We start from the raw sequence: 27,310 nt of genomic DNA, 5'->3' as shown, positions 1-27,310 counted from the left end.
GTCTCAGGAAGGGAAAGCAGGGCTTGGCCCAAGCTGTGCTCAGCGGGGGAGGAGACCTGCTGACCCGACCTGGGGATGTCCTTAGACGGTGGAAAGACTTTGAGGAACTCCTTAATCCAGCCAACACGTCCTCTGTAGAGGAGGCAGAGTCTGAAGACTCAGGGGAAGACTCACCAGTAACCCTGGCAGAGGTCCTTCGCTTGAGGCCTGCCTCAAGTGAAGGAGTTCAAGTATCTCGGGGTCTTGTTCATGAGTGAGGGTAGAACGGAGCGTGAGATGGACAGGCGGTTTGGTGCAGCGTCAGCAGTGATGCGGACGTTGTACCGGACCTGAAAAACATAGCTAGAATTAAGGGGTTTCTGTCCAAACAAGACATGGAAAAACTTATCCGTGCATTTATTTTTAGTAGGTTGGATTACTGCAATGGCATCTTCACAGGTCTTAACAAAAAATCAACCAGGCAGCTGCAGCTGATCCAGAACGCTGCCGCCAGAGTCCTCACAAACACCAGGAAACTGGACCATATTACACCGGTCCTTGAATCACTACACTGGCTTCCTGTGAGTCAGATATATATATTTTAAAATCTTACTGCTGGTCTACAAAGCTCTGAATGGTCTGGGACCAAATGACCTGCTTGATCTGCTCCCTCTCTACGAAGCATCCAGACCCCTGAGGTCATCTGGAACTGGCTTGTTGTGTCCCAGGAACAAGAACTAAGCTTTCAGTTATTCTGCTCCTCACCTGGAACAAACTACCTGTAGATGTGAGGTCAGCTCCTTTAAATCAGGACTAAAAACACTATAGTTTACTGCAGCGTACTCTTAACTTTAACACTTATCTGCTCTACTCTTCTGCCCTTACTTTTTAACTACACAATGTTTGACTTGTGCTTTTTATTATTTTATCTATTTTCTTATCCTGCTGTATCTTATTTTATCTTATTTATATTTTTATTTATATTTCCCTGTTTTAATTGACTGTTTTTACTGTTTTCAATTGTGTCTTGCTGTTTTAATGTTTATGTAAAGCACTTTGAATTACCTTGTGTTGAATTGTGCTATACAGATAAACTAGCCTTGCCTTATAAACCATCTATAAACATCACTTAGTTGGTTATTGTAAACTGTTACCAAAACTACTAAAAGTATGACTGAGATCTTTGTGTTTGTTGTTGACTTTACAGGTTTGAAGTGCAAACACACAGGATACGCTGTGATTCTGCAGAAGGTTGGAGGTGACGGCGTGATGCAGCGTGGGCGTTTGGGGAAGTCTCTGCAGCGTTTCCACCTGAAGGAGTCAAACTGTGCAACACTCATTTTCCACGCTGTCACCTTTCAGTTTATTCAGCTCCATTTCCATTTCTAAACACTAGAAACACCCCTCCACCCACAAAACAACTATGAATTTTCGGGAAGTTCAAAACATTGCGGTGACTTTCTTAAGAATGACAAATTCAACTGAGGGTGTTTGAGGCTTTAGCCTCTTTACGAGCCCGACGAGCTGTTTCACTGAAACTCCTCAATCCTGTTCACACTGAGACATGATAGCTGCATGAATCTAGAGGAGATTCCACTATTCAGGGGTCGGAGAACTAATTCTACAAAATATGGCGCCCCTTCTTGGTATTTTATGAGAAACCCTCAACAATAATCAAGTGAATTCTTGTAATCAGTCCTAACAGACTTAGTTGATATATATGTATGATATATATATATATATATATATATATATATATATATATATATATATATCAGTTATGATGAGGCTTACTCATCATAGAGAACATCATGTTACATTTCCTGTCACTGAGACATGTTTGAATCTGTGGATGTCTTTGAAACTGCACAACTACAAACTTGTTGCAACACAAGGGTTGAAAAATTGTTATTTATAACAATTTAAATGTGGAAATCATCTCTCCCAGACAGTTATGATTAGTTATGATTATGCTCTTATCTTGTTACCCCATCACTGCTTGGCCTGGCAGACAGAAAGCTGTTGGGATGTTGTAAGAAGCAGACTTGAGGAGGTGGGAGGAGGGAGACACCAGTGGGAGGAGGGAGACACCAGTGGTTTCCCTCAGTGTTGTGGAAACACTCCACCCACTGTGTTCCATGCTGCCCACAGTAGATCATGTAAAAACCCCACCTGAAACCAACTGGTGGTGATTAATCATAGACCCTGTTTCTAAACTGGGAGTGTGAGGGGAAGTCATGAACAGAGAGGGAAGTCTGCTGTGGAAACAATACGATAAAAACAGCAGTAAAGATCAAATACTTCAGTCAAATTAGTAGGTACAAGTGTTTTATCATGAAACTATATTCTGCCCTACAAAGTCTCACTGCAGTAGCTGAACTCCTTGATGTCTGTTTTATCTTGTGACAAAGTTTTAGATTTACATTTTGCTTTTTTTTCCAGATAAATAATTATATAAAAACCTCAAAATCCAACTCAAAACCAAAGCAGAGTGCAGTAACTTCACTTACAACGATCTGATGTGTGTGTGTGTGTGTGTGTGTGTGTGTGTGTGTGTGTGTGTATTACTTTATGATTATATATGATGTTAAGTCACTTATATAATTATAGAGCTGAACTCTGAAGCAGTTTTTTCTCAGTTGTACCTTGTGTAGTTACTGCAGTTATACCTAATGCATACTAATGAGTACTAATGTAGAATTGTAGATTTCAGAATCACATACATTATAGCACCGAACTATACTAATAGATATATGTACATAATAACTTTTCACTGCAACATTAAATCTGAGTTTAAATTTAAATGTAAAACCTTGTCTCTGAAAGACAGGAAGTTGGGTCCTCAAGGAGCTGAAGAGGTTAAACTACCAGCAGTAAATAAAGAAAATCAGGTCGGCCCTGCCTGACCAGCTGCAACATTATATGGTGATTTCATACAAAACTAGAAGATCTAATATAAATCTAATAAAATAAATAAATCTAATATAAAGCCATCTTTAACCCTCGAGGCCTCTTTAAAATCACCTCACACTTCACACCTTAAGGTCCCGAAACAGTCCCTCTCATTCAAGTGTCAGAAAAATGTGATACATACTTTTTTTCAGATTCACCACATCCAACCTTTTAGCAGCTTCACACCTAACATAGATATCATTTTTATTTTTTTATGTTTTAATTCCCTTTTTGTCATAAGAACCCCTGATTTTAAGGGCAAAAACACAAAATATGCAATATTTTCAAAAATAAGGTGGAATAAAGTGGAATATTTGGGGTGAGGTTATTACAGCCTTGAGTAGGTCAATAATTGATAACTCCTTTATATCAATCCCAACACACCAAGACCATTTATGGTGTTTAGCTTTTTCACTGACATGCATTTTGCATCTAAGAGAACCATTGAAACTATATGTGATTTAGCTCTGCTGCCCCTGGTGGTCTGAGGGGGTCATCACACCTAAAACCTGTTGTCCATGTATTTTGAAGGGAGAGGCTTAGAATTATTAGGTATTCATGGGAAAAGCATTATATTATGTCAGGATCACAGTGTATCAAAAATATGTGTTTATAATGGGAGTCAATGGGACCAAAAGGGGACCGAAGGGTCAAAGTGTGTATCTCCTATTCTATACAACTTAAAAAAGATCATGGAATTTTAAAAAATATAATAAAAAACGACTGGCCAAATTTCATACAGTTAGCCTTTAAACTGACCGATATATTGAGATTCAAAAACTGAAAATTAGCTGAATGTACACGTTTGGTCCCAAAGGTCCTCGAGGGTTAAAAGAAAATATCTCTGACCTCAAGATATCTGAATGTATTGGATGCCATGGGTCCCAACCATAGACTGGATATAAATATATAATAATAAATATATAAATGAATAAGGTCCCAACGAGTCTCCTCTTTGTCCACTTTATGCTTCCTCATGCAGTACAATGTGTCATTTCTACTGTATTTGAATATTTCTGCATACTGGGGTCCCTGAACAGCCTGTGAATTGAATAAATTGGGTGTGACTGGAAAACTGAGACTCTAGGGGATTTAAGGAGTCCAATTTTATTTATGTATGATGATGTTAGTCTTTCATTGGGTAGTTTTTTTAATTTGAGCTGAGTGTATAAAATGAGCTGCTGTGAGGATAATCAGCCTCATGACACTTTACAAACACAAACTAGAGACCTGGAGCATTCAGAGGATCAATAGCTTTCCTGGCTTTTTGACCATTATTTGATTAATTCCTGAATAAAAAAAGGTTACAATCTAGTACCAAATCTGTGTAATAAATGATTTCAGCCCCAAAATTCCTGTAACTTATGAGACATAAATGAGAATGGGACTGGACTTATATCATACACACTCATATCATAATTTTGTAAGCACTTATACACTTTCACAATTTAAAATGTATTAATTTATTCTTACGACAGATTTATGACTGTAACCCTATCCCCTGACCAAGGTTATTATAGTTAACGAAAACTATCGAAATAACGAAAACTAGTATCTAAAAAACATTTTTGTTAACTGAAATAAAAATGAAAACTAGAGTTTTTTTAAAAACAATAACTGAAACTGTATTGTGTGGTTACAAAACTAACTAAAATTATAGTGAAAATGTCCTTCGTTTTCGTCTTTGTCAGCTTTTTTCATCCGTAAACCTTTTTGGTTGATATGAAATCTATTTCATCTATCTGCTTGTATGACTTAATAAACTTATTGGGGCTGAGATGGATCAGACAAAGGAAATAAAGGAAACATTTATTGTGACCTTATTGAATCTGGACCCAACAAATACCCCATTACAAAACAAACTAAAACTAATAGAAACTAAACTAAAACAAAAAAAATCTAATTAAAACTAGCAAACTCACTCTAAAAACGAATTAAAACTAACTGAATTTGAAAACAAAAAATTACAACGAAATTAAAACTAAAACTAATAAAAAATCCAAAACTATTATAACCTTGCCCCTGACTTAAAAAAGAAAAGAAAAAAAGAGAGGTACAGCAGAAGAGGTTAACCCATAATAATATATTTGTTGATAATATTTTGTAATAATAATCTGAATGCAGTGCAGTAAAAAGTATAATATTTTCCTCTGAAATGTTTTTGGAGTAGAAATATAAAGTTACATTAACAAATACCTCAAAAATGTACTTATGTAAAAATACTTTTCACCACTGGAAATAAATAATTATAAAAAAATCAAAAGACAACACTCGCGTTTGGGGGATTTTTTTTAATATAGATATAAAAAAAGCATTTCTTAAACAAAGTTTGCTCTTCAACACGCTGTTATCGTTCAATTTGTTTTCTAAAACAGAAGGTACAGTGTTAATTACGTGAGCCAGTAGTTAGATAGCTTGTGAACATCAGGATCATTGATGCTGTGGCTCCACTCTGCTGCCTCAGATCACCTTCACCTGTACCTGCTGCGCTCCTTCACCGGTACCTGCTGCGCTCCTTCTCGCTGGCCTTCTTGGAGGAGGTGCTGTGGCTGCGCTCCTTGTGGCCGTGGCCTTTATCTCGGCCCTCCTTCTCATGTTTGAGCTGGGATTTGCTGTGTTTGTGCTCCCGGTGTCTGGATCGGGAACGTGAGCGGGATCGAGATCGCTGACGTCCCGTCTTTCTGTCTCGCCGGCCGTCCTCGCTGTCCTGGAAATGTCAGACAGGAAGTGATAGTGTGAGTCACCCAGTACATTAACTCAAGCACTGAACACATTTTAGGTACTTTACTTATTTCCATTATGTTACTATATACTGTTTACAAAATTGACACATAGGTCACAAGAAAAATAATAATAATAATAATAATAAATAAAAGAACATGGCAGCCAAACAGTGGCGGTTCTACACAGGGGCCTACAGGGATCGCTAAGTGAACACCTGTAGCAGCAGCACATACACACTGTACAGAGCTAACTGTTAGCCTATTAGCAATTTGCAGATTGGACACTAAGGGGTTAACATCCCTCCGGCTCTGCAGCTGGGAGAGACTGCTGCAGGAGGACTGTGCCACTTCGACTCGTTCTTACTCTTCTTAAGGAGCCACCGGCCCCGCGGCTCGTTAAGAAGAGCCTCCGGCCCCGCGGCTCGTTAAGAAGAGCCTCCGGCCCCGCGGCTCGTTAAGAAGAGCCACCGGCCCCGCGGCTCGTTAAGAAGAGCCACCGGCCCCGCGGCTCGTTAAGAAGAGCCTCCGGCCCCGCGGCTTGTTAAGAAGAGCCACCGGCCCCGCGGCTCGTTAAGAAGAGCCTCCGGCCCCGCGGCTCGTTAACAAGAGTAAGAACGAGTCTCCAAAAGTCTCCAATAACACCAGAAAAAGTCGCTGGATTTGTTGAAAGTCGCTTTTTTGAAAAATAGTCACTAAGGGGGTCTGAAAAGATGCTAAATATAGCAACAAAGTGGCTAAGTTGGGAGCACTGCTTCAACAGCTTTTACAAATGGCGTGTTGTTGTTGTCGTGTAGAGTACTACATCACATCCTGCTTAGCGATCTATCCAATCAGTAACCAGGCTGTTTTCAGGGGAGAATAAAGACCCTGCTCTACTACAGGGACTAAAAAAGTCCAGACAAAAGCCAGCTTAGGACGGCTCGTATTCAGATTAGGGGCGTTTCGGCGAGTGAGACCCGCCTCCCTTATGTTGATGCCTAAACTCTGATGTAGCACTGCTGGTTCGTTACAGCTTACCACAGGTTTGCATTATGATACATTATGCATTATGATGTGTTAACATGACAGGTACAGAGAGCTAAAGGATGTAAACAATATATCTACATCCAGTTGTTTCATGATTTTTGTTATCATGTCTTGGAATGATCCAATATTACATTATGAGTTAGGATATACCAATACTTGTCTAAATTAAAGTTACAAGGCATCTCAAGGTTTTATTTATTTAATTGAATGGTTAATTCCTTGTTACAGTACTTCTATCAGAACCAGCCTGCTGTGGACTTGCTAGCACACCTTCTTTTATCACTTGTGGAACAGATTCGACTCATGTGCCAACAAGGAAACTTAAAATTTCAAAGGTCAACATTAACAGACGGATAGGGCAATGTCTGCATATAAACACAGACACTGTACAACAAACTGTTTTGGCCCTGGCTGTATTCTGAAATTTGTGCAGGTCTGAACGTGTCGTGCAGGAAACTGTTGCAATGATCAGGTCCGCTCAGGTTTACAGAGTTTCCCAGAACAGTTCTCTTTCTATCAGTGTTCCAGGTTTGAGGTAGTTACTCATCAGACTCATGAGTAACCTGCTTCTGGGAAGAAGCTCTGGTGTGTCTGTGTGTGTAAACAACCTTGTTACTGTCACAGTAACCATTAACTCTTTTGGTTTCCTTATTTCTTTTATTCTCCCTACTTCGAAAACTAGATTTGAAAAAACATTTTCGTTAACTGATACAACGAAATTAAAACTAAAACTAAAGAGAAATCCAAATCATTATAACCTTGGTCTGGACACGTGAAAAAAGTTAAATTTTAATATTTTCTGAGAAAAAGTATAATTGTAGATCAGATTCTCTGTAGTAAAAGCAGAAATATAAATACATGAACAAAAGCAGAAACATTGCTGCAATGTAGCATCATAACTAAAGAGAACACCACAACAAGTCAACATTGTATAACACAGTATTATTATAATATATATAATATAATAATAATATATAAGTACTATTGTGTTGGCTTGGACATACTTTGTGCTTTTTGGACTTCCTGCTCTCCTCGTCATCAGAGTAATGATGGTGCCGTTTCTCCTTGTGTTTCTTCTCTGAGTGCCGATGGCTCGTTGCCTCCTCTTCCTCCTCAATCAGCAAGTCATACCTGGAACTTTTAGGAAAGTTATGGAAATATCCAGGGAGCAGAGAAAGACAACACTTCATATCAGGGAACACATATTCTACATTAATTAGCTGCTTATTAGCATGCAAATAAGTAACATATTGGCTCTTAATTTGTCATAATTAAGTAGTTATTAATGCCTTATTCTGCATGGCCTTATTATACAACCAGTAAGACATTAACTAAGAGTTTTCCCTCAATAACCTCAGAATTATTGCTTATTAGTAGTAAGTAAGTTGTTGTAAGTCTCTACATAGACCTTTGATGTGACTGGTGGCTCCTTTTGGATGATTGATGAGGAAAAGGTCTGGAGGAGGTGGCTATAAACCGTTTCCATGGTTTTGTTCACCGCTATGTAGAGACTTATAAAGTCCATACAAAGTAAAGCATATTTAGATCATAACTCATATAAAACAACTTCCTTACTTACTACTAAAAAGCAGTAATTCTGAGGTTATTGAGGGAAAACTCTTAGTTAATGTCTTACTGGTTGTAGAATAAGGCCATGCAGAATAAGACATTAACTACTGAATAATGACTCATTAAGAGACAATATGTTACTTATTTGCATGCTAATAAGCAACTAATTAATGTAGAATATGTGTTATATACAGTGAACTACTGTTCCTACATCAGGATACTCTTGTTTGGGCTTGACTTGATCCTTGAGAGCCAGTTTGGATCGGTTCTCCACGTCCTTCTCGTAGGCTTTGAAGTCATCTTTGGTGTACTTCCCCCCTAGGAGACAGACACGGTTCTGATCTCTGCTAATGGAGCACATTACAATAATACTGAATATATAGAACAGTGGGGGGCCCGGACCATGACGGGGGGGCCCCGTGTGGTGAGGCTAAATATAAATGATGCATTTTTCTTCTTCACTGCCAGCTCGCAAATTATGAAAAAGTTTGTGTAAGTACTGCCAGGAAGATGAATCCACACCAAATGTCACAACTATCAAAACAAAGACAAGAAAATGTGATGAGGCACGTCTGGCCCTCGGCTTCACCAGGACAACGACGGCTAATGGAGAATATTATACATTATATACAAAATATTAGCTTCTGACAGTATGAACACTTCACATCCTGAACACAAAGACACAAAGACACAAAGACAAGCCCGTTGATTCCTTCAGAAAACAAACTGATGTACAACAGTTGCTTAACTAAAGCAGCTTCTGTCCCTTTAAATGCTCAACTCAACTCACAGAGTTGCTCAGTGTAAAAACACAATAGCGTAGGAATTAATACGACCTTCTGCTAGCCATATGGTTCTATGAGAGATGAAGCAACAGCTGTGGCTCAGTCGGAGGGTTGGTGGTTCGATCCCCGACCATGGCAGCTACATGTTGAAGTATCCTTGAGCAAGATGCTGAACCCCAGATTGCTCCTGATGCTGCGTTCATCGGTGTGTGAATGAATTCCCAATGGTGGCAGGTGGCAGCGTTTAGGGCAGCCTCTGCCACCAGGATGAATGTGTGGGTGAACGGGTGAATGAGTCAGTCTGTAGTGTAAAGAGCTTTGAGTGGTCGCAAAGCGACTAGAAAAGCGCTATATAAGTGCAGGACCATTTAGCATTTCCACTGTCAGACAACACTATAACATGTCTAAAGATATAGAGGAGCGAGTCCCGTGTGACTTGTTATGGTTCACTCTAAAGGAGACTTGTTCCTCTTTAAATGTTTTAATAACATGTCACATACTGAAGTTGTGGTTCTGTATTAATCACAGACAACGTTGGGCTGGGGGCCCTTGATATGTTTTTATCTACTAAAGTGGGGCCCAGCTGAAAAGGTTTGTGAATCACTGATATAGAAGCTAGATTAATATATATATATATATATATATATATATATATATATATATATTAACCCTAACACCTCTGAAGGCTTCAGCACAAACCTTTGCCTTTCCACTTGATCTTCGCCACCGACTGGCTGAAGTCGACATGGATGCGACGGTCATCGATGAGCACGTTGTCCATCTTGAAGTAAGCCTTCTCACAGTCTTCTTGCTGAGAAAACAGAAAGCATAAAACTGAAATAGAAGTACGTGTTCTGTAGAAACTCATAATAGAATAATGGCTTTAATAAATGTCAAATTATATCTTTTTTAAATCAAATTACTCTTTAAAAACTGCTTTTGGTAATAAATGTATTAATAACATTTTCTCCAGAACATCTTAATTAAATTTCAAAAACACAAACGGACTGTATTGTGTTTGTGACCTTTATTGATAGATATATTCTTTATTGATATTACTGAAGTGGAAAGTTCCCCATCCTCCCACATTTACACACTGGATCGAAAATGTTGATGTTCATATTGTCATTGAGTATATCAATATTGTGCTGTACATTATTTTGAAAATAACAATAAACAAATTATTTAAAAAAAAAATAAAATAAAATATATATATATTTCTAATTACAGCTTTCTTGGCTCATTTGAAGGACTGAAGGCCAACAATGTAGCAGGTTGATGGTAAATATTTGGTAATGGTAGTATACATATATTCACAGCACTTTCACCTTTCTATAATTATACTTCTCTATCATGTGATTATTAACATGTCATAACAGGAACAAACAGTGGAATTCATGACTAAGTGCCGTTATTTGAATGAGGGGTTTCCCTCTGACCATTGAACCATGACATGGCGACTATACTTCCTTTAAGTGGCAGCTGTGGCTCAGAGGGTTTAGTGGTCGCCAAGGATTGAAAGGTCGTGGTTTGATCTACGCCAGTCTACATGTTCATAAGCAAAATACTGAACCAAAACTGCTCAACGGCGACACATCACTGTGTAAAGGTTATCGTAAAAAAACGTTTTCCCCAGGTTTACGTCTTACAGGGAGGAGAGAGTTAGTCAGCAGATCCCCTGACATAGAACCTTTGTTATCCTACTTGTTATGGTGCTGCTGTTAGCTGGCTAGGGGGGTCCAGGGGGTCCAGGGGGTCCTGGCCCTTCCTGAATTTTTTTTTTCCATAAAAAGCCTGAATTTAGTGGCCTCTTGCAGATTTTAATGCCACTATCCCATTATATACACTGATCTTAATCATTACATATTTAATTATTGCAAAGGAGAATAAAGGTTCTTGTATGTTTTATTTAAGGCATCTTATTTTGACAGTCATCTTGTAAATTCTGTGGTGGATTCTGTTAACACACTGTGCTCTTATTTTGAAAGCAGCATGTGTTTAGCGACAGGAAGTAACTCAGACCGTTAGACACAGTTTAGCTTTTTGTGATTAACTTTATTTAGTTCAGCGAGAGAGAGATGGTGCATAGACCCTGGTGCATAGACCCTGGTGCATAGACCCTGGTGCATAGACCCTGGTGCATAGACCCTGGTGCATAGACCCTGGTGCATAGACCCTGGTGCATAGACCCTGGTGCATAGACCCTGGTGCATAGACCCTGGTGCATAGACCCTGGTGCATAGACCATGGTGCATAGACCCTGGTGCATAGACCATGGTGCATAAACCCTGGTGCATAAACCCCGGTGCATAGACCCTGGTGCATAGACCCTGGTGCATAGACCCTGGTGCATAGACCCTGGTGCATAGACCCTGGTGCATAAACTCAAATGTGTGTTCGTGTGCATTCATCGTGCAATACAGAGAGCAGACGAGAGTTGTAAACGTGCAACCAAGTAGAGACAGAAATGAAATGCCGTCGTGTAAATAGGATAAATAACATAAACTTATTTAGTTTGTTAAATAAATGAAAAAGGCCGCCCCCCTAATATAATGGTAGGGGAAACACTGTGTTCATAATCCTTATGCTAAGCTAGGCTAACCAAGTTCCCAATCCTTGTCTGTACTTAACATACAGTAATGCAATTAATATTATATTGATAGAATGTCATCTGACTGTCAGGAACCAAGGTTTCTTTAACCCTCTGAAGTTCAAGGCGTCTTTTTACATTCACTGTGGCCTTTTATTTCACTATAATATACAAGTTATGATAAGAAGTGGGAACAACTCAAACATGTCTTTTGTGCAGAATAACACAGTAATGACAATCATAAAAAAGAAAAAAAACAAGTTAAATTTCCCAGATAAATTATTTACATATTGAACTCTTAACAATTATACAACCTCGACTTGCATCTATGCAGCGCAGTCCCTAAATGTTTTTAAGCCTCTTTTCTCTTGCCTTCAACTAAAGTTTTCCTCTGGCAAGTGCTCGGGAATAATAAATAATAATAAAATAAAGAATTATCCCTTCTTCTTTTCATTTATTTCAACCCTTGCAGGCAATGTCTTTTAACCCTTTTCGTTTTGTTTCTTGTTTTTGTTCCTTTCACCTTTGTCAATTCTGTATTTTATTGCACTTTATGCTCTGTTATGTGAAGCTTTGGTGGCTCAGCTGTCTGTAAACCATAGAAATAAATTTGACTTGCAACCTCTCCCGTCCTCTCCTCTCTGGTCTGTGTAAACTGACTACAGTTCTGTTTGATTCGTAGTGAATATTTGTCATGTGACTGCCATCTCGGCAGAATCAGCAGAATTACATTTTTCTTGACAAGATCTGGTTATTCCAAACGATTTATTTTTGGCAACATTTTAAATGAGACATGTAGAAGAAATTGATTTTGACAGAAATATCACATCTAAGGTTCGTTTTGGTAACTTCTTCTAACAGAAACTTTCATAACCTATGCCCGTCAGAAAGTTCAAATTCCAACAATAATGCCTGTTTCTACAGATTTTTTCAACGATAAACGGTGTATTTTGGCAATCTTAAAAAAATAATACTTGGGGTTAAACTTTAAACACATTCAAACATACTTTAGTTTAGATATTGTACGTTAAGTAGATGCTCACCTTTTCAAACTCAATGAAGGCGTAACAGAGGGAATCTCCACTTTTCCAGTCTCTGATGATCTCACAGCTACATACAGACACAGAGACACAATTTACACATTTACAAATCATTACTAAACATTTAGACTAAAAAACTATCATTTGTTTAGGTCAGTGGTTCTCAAATGGGGGTACGCGTCCCCCTGGGGGTACGTGAGTTTTTAAAATATACATTTAAAAAGTAGCATCCATGCAAAAATCCTTTAAAAATAATTATTTAATAAATATTTTAGGAAAATATAAGTATAAGTTCATAAAATTAATTTTATATTCAGCAGGCTATTCAATTTAATCCCCCTAAAAACCCAGAGTCCCCCCATACCAGGATGGTTCGACCCAACCTGTCATATGACACCTGGCATCACCTGTCAATCACCTGGCATCACCTGTCAATCACCTGGCATCACCTGTCAATCACCTGAAAACTCAAAGATGGAGTCGTGGTTTAAGCGTAGCAGTTATAGTTTTAAATGGTTATATGCTCACTGTTTTTACTACATTAGCTTGAATCACTACATTTTAGTGATGAGAAACATTTGCAATAAATTTAGTCATGGATTATTAACATTTAAAATGTTTGAAATAGTTTTTTTTTTTCAAATGTCTGAATTTTGTATGTGTTTATCAGTTCCAAAGTTTAATAAATCAGACACTGATGGCACAGCGCTCTGTTTTTAAGGCTTTTTTTCCCCAACCAAAAATGCTTTGACCTGGTTATATTAGGGGGTATATTTAATATAAAATAATATTTAATGGGGGGTACATCAGTGTTAAAAGGTTGAGAACCACTGATCTAGAGCTCAGACGTTAGCATCGTAGCTCGTTAGCATCACCTTTTGATGGTCCCAAAGCGAGAGAAGATGATCTCCAGGTCCTCGTCGGTGGTCACTGGGTTCAGTTTGCACACAAACAGAACGTTCTCTGGAGGCCTCATGTCTGCATCAGGGAGGTCTCCCACCTGCAGGACAGAAGACAGAAGAGTCTCACTGCAGCTTTGGTAGCTCAGTTAACGGCTGATCATTTCATCTCCTCACCATCTCCAGCAGGATGGCCTGAGTCTTGGCTTCCTTCTCCTTCAGCCTCTCCTCCAGCTCCTCCGCTCCTTTTCCATCCGTGTCATCGATCACCTCGTCTGCTCCGATGCGGCCGCTCTGAAACAGAAACAGCAGGGATTCAGAGATATATTTTTTATTTTATTAGTTAATTTTATTTTATGCAGTTTGTTCATACTGGACTGATTGTTTTCATGTTTATTCTTATTCAATAAGTTTGCTTGGCATCATGGCTCACTTGTTCTAAAACAATGTTCAGGTTATCTTCCCCCATAAGAACCCAGATTTATTTATCCTAAGGAACATTATGGAGATATACCACATAGAACACATTTATTAATAAAAAAAATAAAATACTACCCCTAAATGTCAAAGATCTGTGATGTGACATATTGGGCGTTTATGGAATTTATGTTTAATTAATTAAACTAAACACCTTTTCTGCTTAAAGAAACACAAATTTGCCTTCAATCAACAGTGTCAGACTCACATCCAGCTGCTCTCTGGTCGGCTCCGGCGAGCGGTCGGGCACCGGCAGGTCAGGAGGGTCATCGAAGGGGTCCTCCAGGATCACGGTGTGGTTTATCCTGCAGGACAATGACTCATCTCATGACTAGAACACATTATAAATAATAAATACATGGAATATGACAATAAACGGTTTGTGTATTCTGATTCATCACATACGAGGGTCACCATCTAGTTCATGCTGAATACACAGTATGAAGGTTTCAGCACAATGTGGAAATAAAGTTCACAACGGGAAACTACGCTGTTCTCTACTGTTGTAATGCTGTTTAAGAGGTCAGACAGAGAGAGTTGTGTTGGAGATAAGAGCGGCTGATTGTTGAGGATGACGATGAGGAAGAACCTCTTATCTTCTTATCTTCATCTTCACAGGACAAGAGTGTTTCAGCTTTACAGCTGCCCTGCAAGGTTATTATAGCTAACGATAACTAACAAAAAAATGAAAACTAGAATTGAAAAAACAGTTTTGTTAACTGAAATAAAAATAAAAATGAGTTGAAAAAAACAATAACTGAAACTGTATTGTGTGGTTACAAAACTAACTAAAACTAACTGAAATTATAGTGAAAATGTCCTTCGTTTTGGTCTTTGTCACCTTTTTTCATCCGTAACCCTTTTTGGTTGATATGAAATCTATTTCATCTATCTGGTTTTATGACTTAATAAACTTATTGGGGCTGAGATGGATCAGACAAAGGAAATAAAGGAAACATTTATTGTGACTTTTTTTAACCTTGCACCCAACAAATACCCCATTACAAAAAAATAAAACTAACACTGAAACTAATAAAAACTAAACTGAAGTGAGAATTTTACAAAAAATAAAAACTAATTAAAAATAGCAAACTCACTCTAAAAACAAACTAAAACTAACTGAATTTGAAAATAAAAAAATCACAAAGAAATTAAAACTAAAACTAATGAAAAATCCTAAACTATTATAACCTTGGTGCTAAATAAGGGCTGTTGCCTTCTGGTAAAGTGTTTTATTCCTACAGCATAATACAAAAGTGTTCAGAGAATTTCTTTTGAAAATAGTTAATCAAAATGATCTCTCGTCCCCAGCAGGAGGACTTTGTCCGTCTGTCTGTTGTAAATACATGAAAACAAACAGATTCTTATGTACCTAATAAGCTCTAAACCAGCTGTGGACCAAACTGAGACTGTTGCAGCATTAGTTCACCTGATGTCCTGAAACGGGACAAAGTCCTTGTCCACAAACGTCTCATTGATTTTGGCCAAGACGTCCAGACCTTCTGTCACTTCTCCAAACACCGTATGGACTCCATTCAGATAGTCCAGGTTCTCCGCTGTGGTAATGAGGAACTGGAGACAAGAACAACAGATAACTGTCATTGTGGAACATATCCTGCAGGGAACATGTGCTCTGTATATATATAATATATATTATATATATATATATGTATATTAGATTACATTTTCGGTTCAAAGAAAGCAAAAAACTGTACAGTTTATCACATCTATCACACCTAAAGTAGCAAATCTAAGGTCAGATAAAGAGTCCATGGCTCGATAGTCCAGGCAGCGCTTCCCAAAGGTTTTAGCTGCGCATAATGGGACATAATGGGTTTAAACTGAGCCTAGTAACAAAAAATAAGTTTTTTGAAATGATCTACTTTTTCATATTTCTGTTTCCAGTCACAGCCAGAAGTCACTTCCTGTCTCAGTCACATGACCACCTCACCAGGTGTTGAGTATGTGTCTCTTAGGGATTTAATGAGTTAATGTGAAGCATAGAGCTGAATATGGGAGATTCTAGAAGATTTAAAGTGTTTGGTACATGGTGTCACCATAGGTTCTTATGGGTAAAAAAAATTGATGTTTTCAGTTGATTTCTACAATAAATGTAATAAAAAGGTATTTTTAACATCAAGTGAAACCATCAATCGAGTATTTTCTGCTGCTTCTTGTCTGTACAGGTGAGTCACCTGAGAGCCGTGCTGCTCGTTCCCGTTGTTCACCATGGACACCGTTCCCTTCTTCCGGTGTTTGATGCGCGGCGTTTTCTCCGCATCAAAGAAGCGCGCCTGGTCCCCGTAGAGTTTACTAATCACAAGACTAAATGTGTGAGTGTTCAACTTGCAGGGTGAAAAAGAAGTCAGCAGCAGTGATGAAGATGATAATAATAATAATAATAATAATAATAATAATAATAATAAATTAAATGAATAATGACGATGACTGACCTGTAGATGGATTCTCCACCACGCCCCGTCCCGCTGGGGTCTCCAGTCTGCACAATAAAGTCTCTCTGAAGGAGACAAATTATTATTATTATTATTATTATTATTATTATTATTATTATTCTCTCCTGCAGACATCAGGCTGTCTCATTCTATCAGAGATTCTACCAGACTAACTGAATTTCCCCTCGGGATAAATAAAGTAATTTCGATTTGATTTGGATTGATTTTGATTTATCTCCATTTATAATTAGGTGGACATTCTGTCTGTTCTGTGAGACTATATCGCCCTCCTCAGGCCAAGTCTGGCGGGTTTAGCATGGCACACTGAATCAAAATAAAATCAGATCAGATCAGATCAGATCAAATAGAGTTTATTGTCATTATATAGGCAACTATACAACGAAAGTTGTATGCATAAGTGCCACTGCATAAGGTGCATAATTATGACAATCATAACACAAACATGTTAAAAATACCGAGCTAAACAAGGCCAGAAACAACAGAAACAAAGTGTTTACCTGCACGTTGTGGATGAGGCAGTAGTTGTAGTACTTTATCTTGCATAGTTTCACAAAGTTCAGACAAGCTGCAGAAGAAAAGACAACAAAGGTCACTACAACCAGTCAAACACATAACAACACAAACATATGATTTTAGTAAACTAACTGAGTGTGTATTGGTTTTAATGTTAACTGCCTGTTACAATGAATAGGAAACAAACAAGCTAACATCCTAGCTAGCAGCCGCTTATTGAGCCTCAGCAGCTCATGTTGGACTCGGGACTCGTCCAGCTGACGGGGAGAGCTTTAGATACAAACAAAGATCTTTATTTTCTTACTTTTAGGCCTTTCTTCTGTAAACAAATCAATAACAATATCTCCCAGCGTCGTTTCAAGGAGCACCGCCATGCTGATGGTCCTGATCTCGCGAGAAGAGGGTTTGGACATTCCCCGCGCATGCGCAGTTGATATGTGTTATGTTGAATGTTTTGTTAAGCTAACTGTTTTCTTGCTGTCAAGTTCATTGAACAGAACATGGAGTTGTCGGGTCTAGTCGCTGTGATTTATCTCCTGGTTGCCTCAGCAACGAGCTCAGAGACGTCTCCAAGGCAACTCAACACGGTAACATGTCTAACCTGGTGATGTTGATGTTAGCTTAGCATTAGCTTGAGGATAACAGTGATCGTCCAGCTTCAGCAGCAGCTGACTGTTGTTTACTTCATGTGTGTTTTTAATGATTGACAGGAAAACATCCTGATTAACGTGACAGCAGGGACTGTGGACACTCAGCTACAGGACTCCAACAACCTGCAGGTACTGGAACATTATATTATTATTATTATTATTATTATTATTATTATTATTATTATTATGACAGACTGAAGGAACAGAGACCAGCCCATCCTTAACATGTGATTATTCTTCTTTAGATCAACCTCAACATCTCAGTGGGAGAAGAGCAGGTGCTGGTCAATGACGTCCCAGTAGAGCTGTCAGGGGTCACCAGGTTCACCTGCCAGGCTCTGCTCTGTGAGTCTTCCTCCCAGTAGTCTTCCTCCCAGTAGTCTTCCTCCCAGTAGTCTTCCTCATCATTAGTCTTCCTCCCAGTAGTCTTCCTCCCAGTAGTCTTCCTCCCAGTAGTCTTCCTCCCATTAGTCTTCCTCCCATTAGTCTTCCTCATCATTAGTCTTCCTCATCATTAGTCTTCCTCCCAGTAGTCTTCCTCCCAGTAGTCTTCCTCCCAGTAGTCTTCCTCCCATTAGTCTTCCTCCCATTAGTTATCCTCCCAGTAGTCTTCCTCCCATTAGTCTTCCTCATCATTAGTCTTCCTCCCATTAGTCTTCCTCATCATTAGTCTTCCTCCCAGTAGTCTTCCTCCCAGTAGTCTTCCTCCCATTAGTCTTCCTCCCATTAGTCTTCCTCATCATTAGTCTTCCTCCCATTAGTCTTCCTCATCATTAGTCTTCCTCCCATTAGTCTTCCTCCCATTAGTCTTCCTCATCATTAGTCTTCCTCATCATTAGTCTTCCTCCCAGTAGTCTTCCTCCCATTAGTCTTCCTCATCATTAGTCTTCCTCCCATTAGTCTTCCTCATCATTAGTCTTCCTCCCATTAGTCTTCCTCATCATTAGTCTTCCTCATCATTAGTCTTCCTCATCATTAGTCTTCCTCCCATTAGTCTTCCTCATCATTAGTCTTCGTCATCATTAGTCTTCCTCATCATTAGTCTTCCTCCCATTAGTCTTCCTCATCATTAGTCTTCCTCCCATTAGTCTTCCTCCCAGTAGTCTTCCTCCCAGTAGTCTTCCTCATCATTAGTCTTCCTCCCAGTAGTCTTCCTCCCATTAGTCTTCCTCCCAGTAGTCTTCCTCATCATTAGTCTTCCTCCCAGTAGTCTTCCTCATCATTAGTCTTCCTCCCAGTAGTCTTCCTCCCATTAGTCTTCCTCCCATTAGTCTTCCTCCCAGTAGTCTTCCTCCCAGTAGTCTTCCTCCCAGTAGTCTTCCTCCCATTAGTCTTCCTCCCATTAGTCTTCCTCCCATTAGTCTTCCTCCCAGTAGTCTTCCTCATCATTAGTCTTCCTCCCAGTAGTCTTCCTCCCATGAGTCTTCCTCCCATTAGTCTTCCTCATCATTAGTCTTCCTCCCAGTAGTCTTCCTCATCATTAGTCTTCCTCCCATTAGTCTTCCTCATCATTATCAACAATCAAGTACTGAACCACAACACAAACCAGAAGAAAGAGCTAATCTCATCCATAACACAAAACACATGTTAGAAATGAACTATTCTTGTTACTGAATTAGCTGGTTTGCCTTCTTCTCTCCACATCATATTGTTAGATTGTCTTTAAAATGTTTGCAAAGACATTCAATACTTTATTCATTTAGGGTTGTCACCATACTAAAATGTTCAACTCGATACCGATAGTCAGGAAAATATTCGATACTGGATACCATCTCCGATACCACAAGGATTGAAACAAATGTTTGAATTGAGCCATGTTGGTTTTGAAAAAGCTAACTCTTCAGAATATAACAGACCCCAAAATTTAACAGAAATATTTTTATTAACAAGAAAAATGCAACATGTAAAAACAGCAACTATGATAACAAGCTTCAGGTCTGAGGTAGTGCAAAAAATAAATAAATTCAATAAACAATAACAATTAGAACAATATTTTCGGCTGTGTGTGTTGCTGTTTGGTTGCAGGTCGACTTTTGGATCGATACTTTTGAAAATGAGTATCGTATCCGGATACAAAATTTCAGTATCGATACTTTTTTGAGTATCAATACTTTTGACAACCCTAGCTGCAACTAAAGATTATTTTTATTATCAATTAATCTCGATTATTTAAACGATTAATCGATTAGTTGTTTGGTCAATAAAATGTTGAAAAATATCAATGAGTGTTTCCAAACCACAAGATGACGTCCTCAAATCTCTTGTTTTGTCCACAAACCAAAGAGATATTCAGTTTATTGTCATAAAGGAACAAAGAAACCAGAAATATTCACATTGAAGAAGCTGAAATCAGAGAATTTGCACTTATTGTCTTTGAAAAAACTGCTCAAACCAATTATTCGATTATCAAAGTAGTTGACGATTAATTTAATAATCGATTATTGTTCGATTATTCGAATAATTGTTGCAGCTCTATATTCAATAATAGGTTTCTGCGGCTCCCCGAAACACCTCTGAGCTCTCAAATATGTGTATTTTTCAGTTGGGCATATTTTGGTTATTCGGCCCTACATATCTTTATCTATTTATCTGTATTTCTATCTAAACTATATATATATATATATATAACTATAACTAACTACATATATAACTATATATATATATAGCAGCCCTGCTCCTACTATCAGCAAACGAATGAAGTGCCCATCACATGTAAGACATGTCTTCAAACTGTTAAATGGATTTAATTTACAATTATATGAAATTTACAAACATTGAAAAAAATTTGGATCATAAATTACTTAATTCCCAATCAAAATAATTATTGTCAAAGCCATGCTGTTTGGCTGATTCATCAGTGTAGGAACTGAAGTCACATGCTTGAAATCACAAAGTGAGAAATGTCATCAGCATTGACCATGACTTCCATTCTTCCAGTAGACAGCATCAATGGCAGCAGTGAGTTTGAGTCTGGGGACCTGGTGTCCACGGTGACCCGGGTCATGGTGAGCCAGAACCGGCTGTACAGCGACTCGGAGGAGGTGGTGGCGCTGCAGGTGTTCAGTGAGGTCATAGAGATGGAGGGCAAACAGGTAAATATCTCTGGAACCTGACAACAACTTGTAAAACATAAATAAAAACAGAATGTATCAAACTCAGAATTGTGTATATTTACAAAAAAACTCAAGTGTCCAGTTTGATCATAACGTAAACAGTTGAAACCAGAAGTTTACATACACTGTATAAATATATATATATATAATATATGCTTTTTTTCTCACTGTCTGACATGAAATCAGAGAATCACTTTTCCTGTTTTAGGTCCGTTAGGATTACCAAAATTAATTCTATTTGCTAAATGCCAGAATAATGAGAGAAGGATTGTTTTAGACAATTTTTTATTACTTTCTTCAAAGTCAGAAGTTTACATACACTAACATTATTATGCCTTGAAACAATTTGGGAAAGCCCAGATGATGCTGTCATGTCTTTGGAAGCTTCTGATAGGTTTATTGACAACATTAGAGTTAATTAGAGACACACCTGTGGATGCATTTTATGGCTCACCTGAAACACACTGCTTCTTTGTGTGACATCATGGGAAAGTCAAAAGAAATCAACCAAGATATCAGGAAGAGAATTGTGGACTTGCACAAGTCTGGTTCATCCTTGGGTGATATTTCCAGATGCTGAAGGTTCCACATTCATCTGTTCTAATAATAATTTTGGTAATCCTAACGGACCTAAAACAGGAAAAGTGATTGATTTCCTGTCAGACAGTGAGAATAAAAGCTTATGTGTCTTTTTATATATATATATATATATATATATGTAAACTTCTGGTTTCAACTGTATTGTCTCTGTACAGTGCTTCAGTTGAATATATGTAACAAAGGATGAGAACGTTATCACATTCTGTTTTAATTACAGTTTGAACAACTTTTTTGGAATCAGGGTTATATCCTTTATATCTTTTACTTCCAAACTTACAACCTCACCAACAATATCAAATCTCCTCAGAAATGACTAAATAAATAACACCCTGTGTGAAACATGGTTTGGAATAGTACACTTCAAATTATTTGTTTCTTACCAAGATAAAAAAAAACTTTAGATTTAGAAGTGTTAGATAATTTATCTTGTTTTAAGAGTTAATTTCTTATTTTAAGCATTCAACATGCTTATTTCTAGATTTTAATTTAATAAATCTTGTCAAGGTAAATTATCTGTCCATCATTTCCCTCAGATTTACTGTTTTTATCTGGTTTTTAGACTAAACACCTTGTTTGCAGTGTACTGTTTGGAAGTGATTTCACCTTTTGGTTTGTGTTCTTTAGGTCCAGCAGCCTGACATGTGTGAGGTAAAAATACTGATGAGCCCAGATTTCCAGAAACTGGCTCAGTTCACCAACATCTACCCCATCGGACACAGCGAGATCTTCAGGGTTCCCAGGGAGAACGATGTGGTGGTCACAGATCCACCCAACCCTAGAAAAGGTATGAAAACATCAGTGTTTTCTGATCCTCCTCATTATTACAGATAGCGGTCCAGCTTAGTGTGAACTCTGAACTTTAAACCAGATGAGGAGCAGCTGATGTCCCAGACCACCAGCCAGTCCCCCCTGAAGCAGACCGAGACCACCCAGGAGGAGATCGCGGCCCCCGGGAAGCTCCCGGAGACCCCGCTGCGTATGGACCCCGACCTGCTGTACGACGTCAGATACGATGACGAGTTTGAAGCCATCGGGCCGAGCCAGCCGGATCAGATCCAGATGGAAACACCGCCCAAAGAATTCATATCGTCTTACTCTGTGAGTCTGATGCTACTCACACAATGTGCTCTCTAATAATAGCTGTTTTATTATTTAACCTTTATTTAACCAGGAAACATTCCTTTCAGATTAAGAAGCTCTTCTTCAAGGGAGCCAAGAGGCAGCAAACACAAAATACAGTTACATATTTACATCACACACAGACCTTAAACGCGTCATGAGAAACAAGTGCATGTTGCTAGATACACTTAGATTATACTTTAAGTTAGGGTTGTCACCATACTAACATTTTCAACTCGATACCGATCCTCAGGAAAATATTTGATACTCGATACCATTTTCGATACCACCAGGATAAAAACAAAGACCCCAAAATTTAACAGAAATCTTTTTATTAACAAGAAAAATGCAACATGTAAAAATGAACAGAACCACAGGTATATTTTATAATAAAAACAGTTGTGCAAAAAGAAACTGCAACTATGATAACAAGCTTCAGGTCTGAGGTAATGCAAAAAATAAATAAATACAATAAACAATAACAACTAGAACAATATTTTGAGGTTGTATGGTTTAGCTGCTTAATAAGTTGTTGGATCAATACTTTTGAAAATGAGTATTGTATTCGGACACTCGGATATAAATTCACCTTTTTTAATGCAATTATTTGAATAATTATCCTGGTGTCCTCATGTCCTCATGTCCTCGTGTCTCCTGGTGTCCTCATGTCTCCGTGTCCTCATGTCTCCATGTCCTCGTGTCCTCATGTCTCCGTGTCCTCATGTCTCCGTGTCCTCATGTCTCCATGTCCTCGTGTCCTCATGTCTCCGTGTCCTGGTGTCCTCGTGTCCTCATGTCTCCGTGTCTCCATGTCCTCATGTCCTCATGTCCTGGTGTCTCCTGTGTCCTCATGTCTCCATGTCCTCGTGTCCTCATGTCTCCGTGTCCTCATGTCTCCATGTCCTCGTGTCCTCATGTTTCCGTGTCCTGGTGTCCTCGTGTCCTCATGTCCTCATGTCTCCGTGTCTCCATGTCCTCATGTCCTCGTGTCTCCTGTGTCCTCATGTCCTCATGTCTCCTGGTGTCCTCATGTCCTCATGTCCTCATGTCCTGGTGTCCTCATGTCTCCTGGTGTCCTCATGTCCTCGTGTCCTGGTGTCCTCATGTCCTCATGTCCTCATGTCTCCTGGTGTCCTGGTGTCCTCATGTCCTCGTGTCCTGGTGTCCTCATGTCCTCATGTCCTCATGTCTCCTGGTGTCCTCATGTCCTCATGTCTCCTGGTGTCCTCATGTCCTCATGTCTCCTGGTGTCCTGGTGTCCTCATGTCTCCTGTGTCCTCATGTCCTCATGTCTCCTGGTGTCCTCATGTCCTCATGTCTCCTGGTGTCCTCATGTCCTCATGTCTCCTGGTGTCCTCATGTCCTCGTGTCTCCTGGTGTCCTCATGTCCTCATGTCTCCTGTGTCCTCGTGTCCTCGTGTCCTCATGTCCTCATGTCCTCATGTCTCCTGTGTCCTAGGCCATGTGTCAGTGGGTGGAGGAGGTGCGGGAGCGTCTGCGGCGCTTCAGCTCCGAGTCTCTGCCGCTCTTCTTCCTGGTCATGTGGGTCGTGGTGATCGGCGTCGTTGGATCCGCCGTCATCGTTAAGATCCTGGACATGTTCTTCCCAACCTGTGAACACAAGTGAGTTTTTATTTAAATTATTATTCATTTAAACAAAACACAACATAAATCACCAATGGACAAACACAGTAAAAAAAAAAAAAGAAAAGAACAACAACAACAACAAAAAAATCACAAAAAACAACCTAAATAATTAAATAAATAAATAAAACAACAATGATAAATAAGAACTTTAACACATTAAATAACATTAAAACTAACCTAGACACAAACAAACATCAAACATAATTACCACCTACAGTATATCAGTAAACTTGATTACCTAAGAGAAAATAATAATAATAATAATAATAATAATAATAAAGGGTTAAGTTAAATGCTTCCACTTTAATAAACCTTTCCCACCTTTCCAAATAATAATAATAATAATAATAATCACCATTCCTATTAGCAATATAACCTTCCAAAACAAAATAACGTTTAATAAGACACCCATCCGACTCAACAATAGTAGATAAAACATTATAAATAATCTTTAAGTGAAAGGATCTTAAAATGTGTCTCCTGTTGTTCTGAACATTAACTTAAATACTTATATAACACTAATAATACTGTATTGTTCCCATGTAATGTATATGTATTATATGTATTCTATGTATTATACGGGCGAAGCACTAACTAACTAACCATGTGATCAGTCACCAGCTGGCCATAACTTACCTCTTTATCTTCAAAATGACAAACATTTCTTCCTATTTTTCTTTTTTTTACAGGCACATTTTCCACCTAAACCCCGTCAGTCTGCTGCCGGAGGATGAGAAGCACACTCTGCTGGAGAATGTTGAGATCGAGGCAGAAGAAGATGAAGAAGAGGAGAAGAAGCCTTGAAGGAGGAGCGACTGAGCAGCTCCTTTATTTCAGTTTGTTCTTATTTGTTCTTGAACCTTTTCAGCATGGCCTGGTTTTGTCACAAGATTATATTCAGATTTGTGAACCATTTCATTTTGTTTTGACTTCAATTTAACCTTTAAGCACAAATAGGTGGTTTAAAACCATTAAAGTGACTGAACACAGTTCCTTGGTGTCACTAGATGGAGTCACATGGTGGACTGGAGGAGAAATGAGTGATTCATAGTGAAGAGCTCCAGATAAAGACTATATAGACTCTATATAGACTATATAGACTCTATAAAGACTATATAGACTCTATAAAGACTATATAGACTCTATAAAGACTATATAGACTCTATAAAGACTATATAGACTCTATAAAGACTATATAGACTCTATATAGACTATATAGACTCTATAAAGACTATATAGACTCTATATAGACTATATAGACTCTATATAGACTATATAGACTCTATAAAGACTATATAGACTCTATAAAGACTATATAGACTCTATATAGACTATATAGACTCTGTTAACCTGCAGTCAGAAAGTCTCTGCTCCTGTGATTGGGCTCATAGAATGAAGGGAAAACCACTTTATCAAGTCACAAATGTTACTGGACTTTTAAAATAATAAATTACTGATTACAAGAAGAAGAGTTTACTCATGCTGCATCAACGTGGCTTATTTTTTCCCAATCTGTCCTAGTTATATTGTTTCAAAATGTAAATCAATAAGCAGATTATTCTGCTTGTTTAATATGTGAAAATAAAAGGCGGGAAGGGTTACGAGCCAGCAGAGACTCCAGTAACTCTGTGCTCGATCCTTTGATCCACTTCTGGACCAGAAAGGAAACATTAAAGATCCTCAGAGCAGATAGAAGGACTGCAGGTAGAACTAATGAATAGGAACAAACTGAACATTTAAGGGGCTGCATCTAATGATTTCCACTCTTTTGTTCACTGAAAAGACTTTGGACATGTAGCACTTCTGTATAGGTCACACTTTCTCCAACATTATACCCACTGCTGAACACGTGAAGAGAATGAAGGCAGCAGATGCACTATATTGTGTTAATTCAACATATTTATGTAATATGAGGCAGGCCTTGTCTCCTGTCTGTCATCCTTTAAGTCAAGACAAAGATAAAGAAAACTCACAGATATCATATTTCAATATGTTGCCACTGATAAAGAAAGGTCCGTTTTTAATTTAAAAGGAAAAAGATTCAGATTATTGTCTGCACATTATCCTCCACAGCTCTTAACTCTGAATGTCACTACTGAAGACACGTGTCCCTTTAAGGCCTGTTCTCCACTACTGAGGCTTGTTATTGATTGTCTTTCTTCACAGTGCCTCAGTGACTATTTGGGGACTATATCAGAATGGGGGGGTTATATCTAATTTATTTTCTTTGACTGATTCTGTGTGGTTCCTTGTTGCTAATAATGGAGAATGTAAGAGATGTTCAGATTGTCTATGCACTCTAAGACTGGACTGATGTTAAATGTAGAGTGAACAAAGAAAAGGCCACACATCCAATGATCCAGTATGTAAAATATTGTTAGTACATTTAAACTCTGGAGTGAAAACTGGACTTGACCCTGCATGTATGTTTAGTTTTTTTGTAGTGAATGGCTGTTTTAGGGCGAGAATGACTGATGATAAACTCTCATTGCTGTTTGAGGGACCAAGCAGGACACCAGGCTGGTTATTGGTCATCAATGTGGGTTTGAATCATCTAAAACTCAGCAAGTGTTCCACATGGTTTTGTGTGATTTTAAAATGTACTTGTCATGCTTTTTAAAAACAACATGGGCTTGTGTACCTCAGGACTGCTGAGGTTGTTGTGGTTCAGTTTGTCTGCAGGATGCATGATGTACAGAGCAACAGGTGCATGTGTAGTCTAGCTAGTGAATGCAGTCTGCTGTTCTACCAGCAAGTTAACATTAAAACTCATTAAAACTCATAAACTAGGACTCTGCATGATGACAAAAACATGTCAACCTTTGTTTGGTTCAGCCTCAAATTACAAATTGATTAACTCAACAACGTTCTGTAGACACTAAACGGTGTCAGGCAAGAATTAAAAAATGTTGCTGAAGATAAAACTAAAATATATTTTTGATCTGCACCTTGTTAAAATGGCGGTAGACCCATGTGTTACTATTTCGAGACATTTGTGTGCATAAATTGTATGAATTACAGCTGGACTGTGTACTTGGGTCTAAAATCTTGCTGATTAAAAGCTTTCTCCTTATGACCATCATCTCTGTCCTGTCATCATTAACACACTGTGAACTCTCATGCATTGTTCCAGATATGTGAATTATTATTATTA

The 27,310-nt window shown here is 38.4% G+C and overlaps 2 protein-coding genes across 3 annotated transcripts; one reads left to right on the top strand and one right to left on the bottom strand.

The window, feature by feature from the left end:
* Positions 1 to 5,213: 5,213 nt before the first annotated feature.
* ppil4 (peptidylprolyl isomerase (cyclophilin)-like 4) lies at positions 5,214 to 17,616 on the bottom strand. The gene is made up of 13 exons (XM_059356355.1): positions 17,332 to 17,616; positions 17,012 to 17,079; positions 16,494 to 16,558; positions 16,236 to 16,353; positions 15,470 to 15,612; positions 14,249 to 14,345; positions 13,741 to 13,857; positions 13,540 to 13,664; positions 12,668 to 12,734; positions 9,734 to 9,845; positions 8,471 to 8,567; positions 7,685 to 7,817; positions 5,214 to 5,638 (listed from the first exon to the last, which is right to left on the bottom strand). The coding sequence occupies exons 1-13, from the start codon at positions 17,438 to 17,440 to the stop codon at positions 5,426 to 5,428; spliced, it is 1,464 nt and encodes a 487-aa protein (XP_059212338.1). The 5' UTR covers positions 17,441 to 17,616; the 3' UTR covers positions 5,214 to 5,425.
* Positions 17,462 to 27,238, top strand: ginm1 (glycoprotein integral membrane 1). Of its 2 annotated transcripts, none has more exons than XM_059356357.1 (8): positions 17,462 to 17,614; positions 17,738 to 17,806; positions 17,923 to 18,022; positions 20,618 to 20,769; positions 22,015 to 22,174; positions 22,259 to 22,488; positions 23,969 to 24,132; positions 24,846 to 27,238. In XM_059356357.1, the coding sequence occupies exons 1-8, from the start codon at positions 17,528 to 17,530 to the stop codon at positions 24,958 to 24,960; spliced, it is 1,077 nt and encodes a 358-aa protein (XP_059212340.1). In that variant the 5' UTR covers positions 17,462 to 17,527; the 3' UTR covers positions 24,961 to 27,238. The 2 variants fall into 2 exon arrangements, with proteins under 2 accessions (XP_059212340.1, XP_059212339.1); XM_059356356.1 differs by having other exon boundaries at positions 20,615 to 20,769.
* The last annotated feature ends 72 nt before the right edge of the window (positions 27,239 to 27,310 follow it).

The sequence above is a fragment of the Centropristis striata genome, chromosome 18, assembly GCF_030273125.1.
Source record: "Centropristis striata isolate RG_2023a ecotype Rhode Island chromosome 18, C.striata_1.0, whole genome shotgun sequence".
Classification (NCBI taxonomy): domain Eukaryota; kingdom Metazoa; phylum Chordata; class Actinopteri; order Perciformes; family Serranidae; genus Centropristis; species Centropristis striata.
Note: the sequence above shows the minus strand (reverse complement) of the source record. Positions and strands in the feature narration are given on the sequence as shown.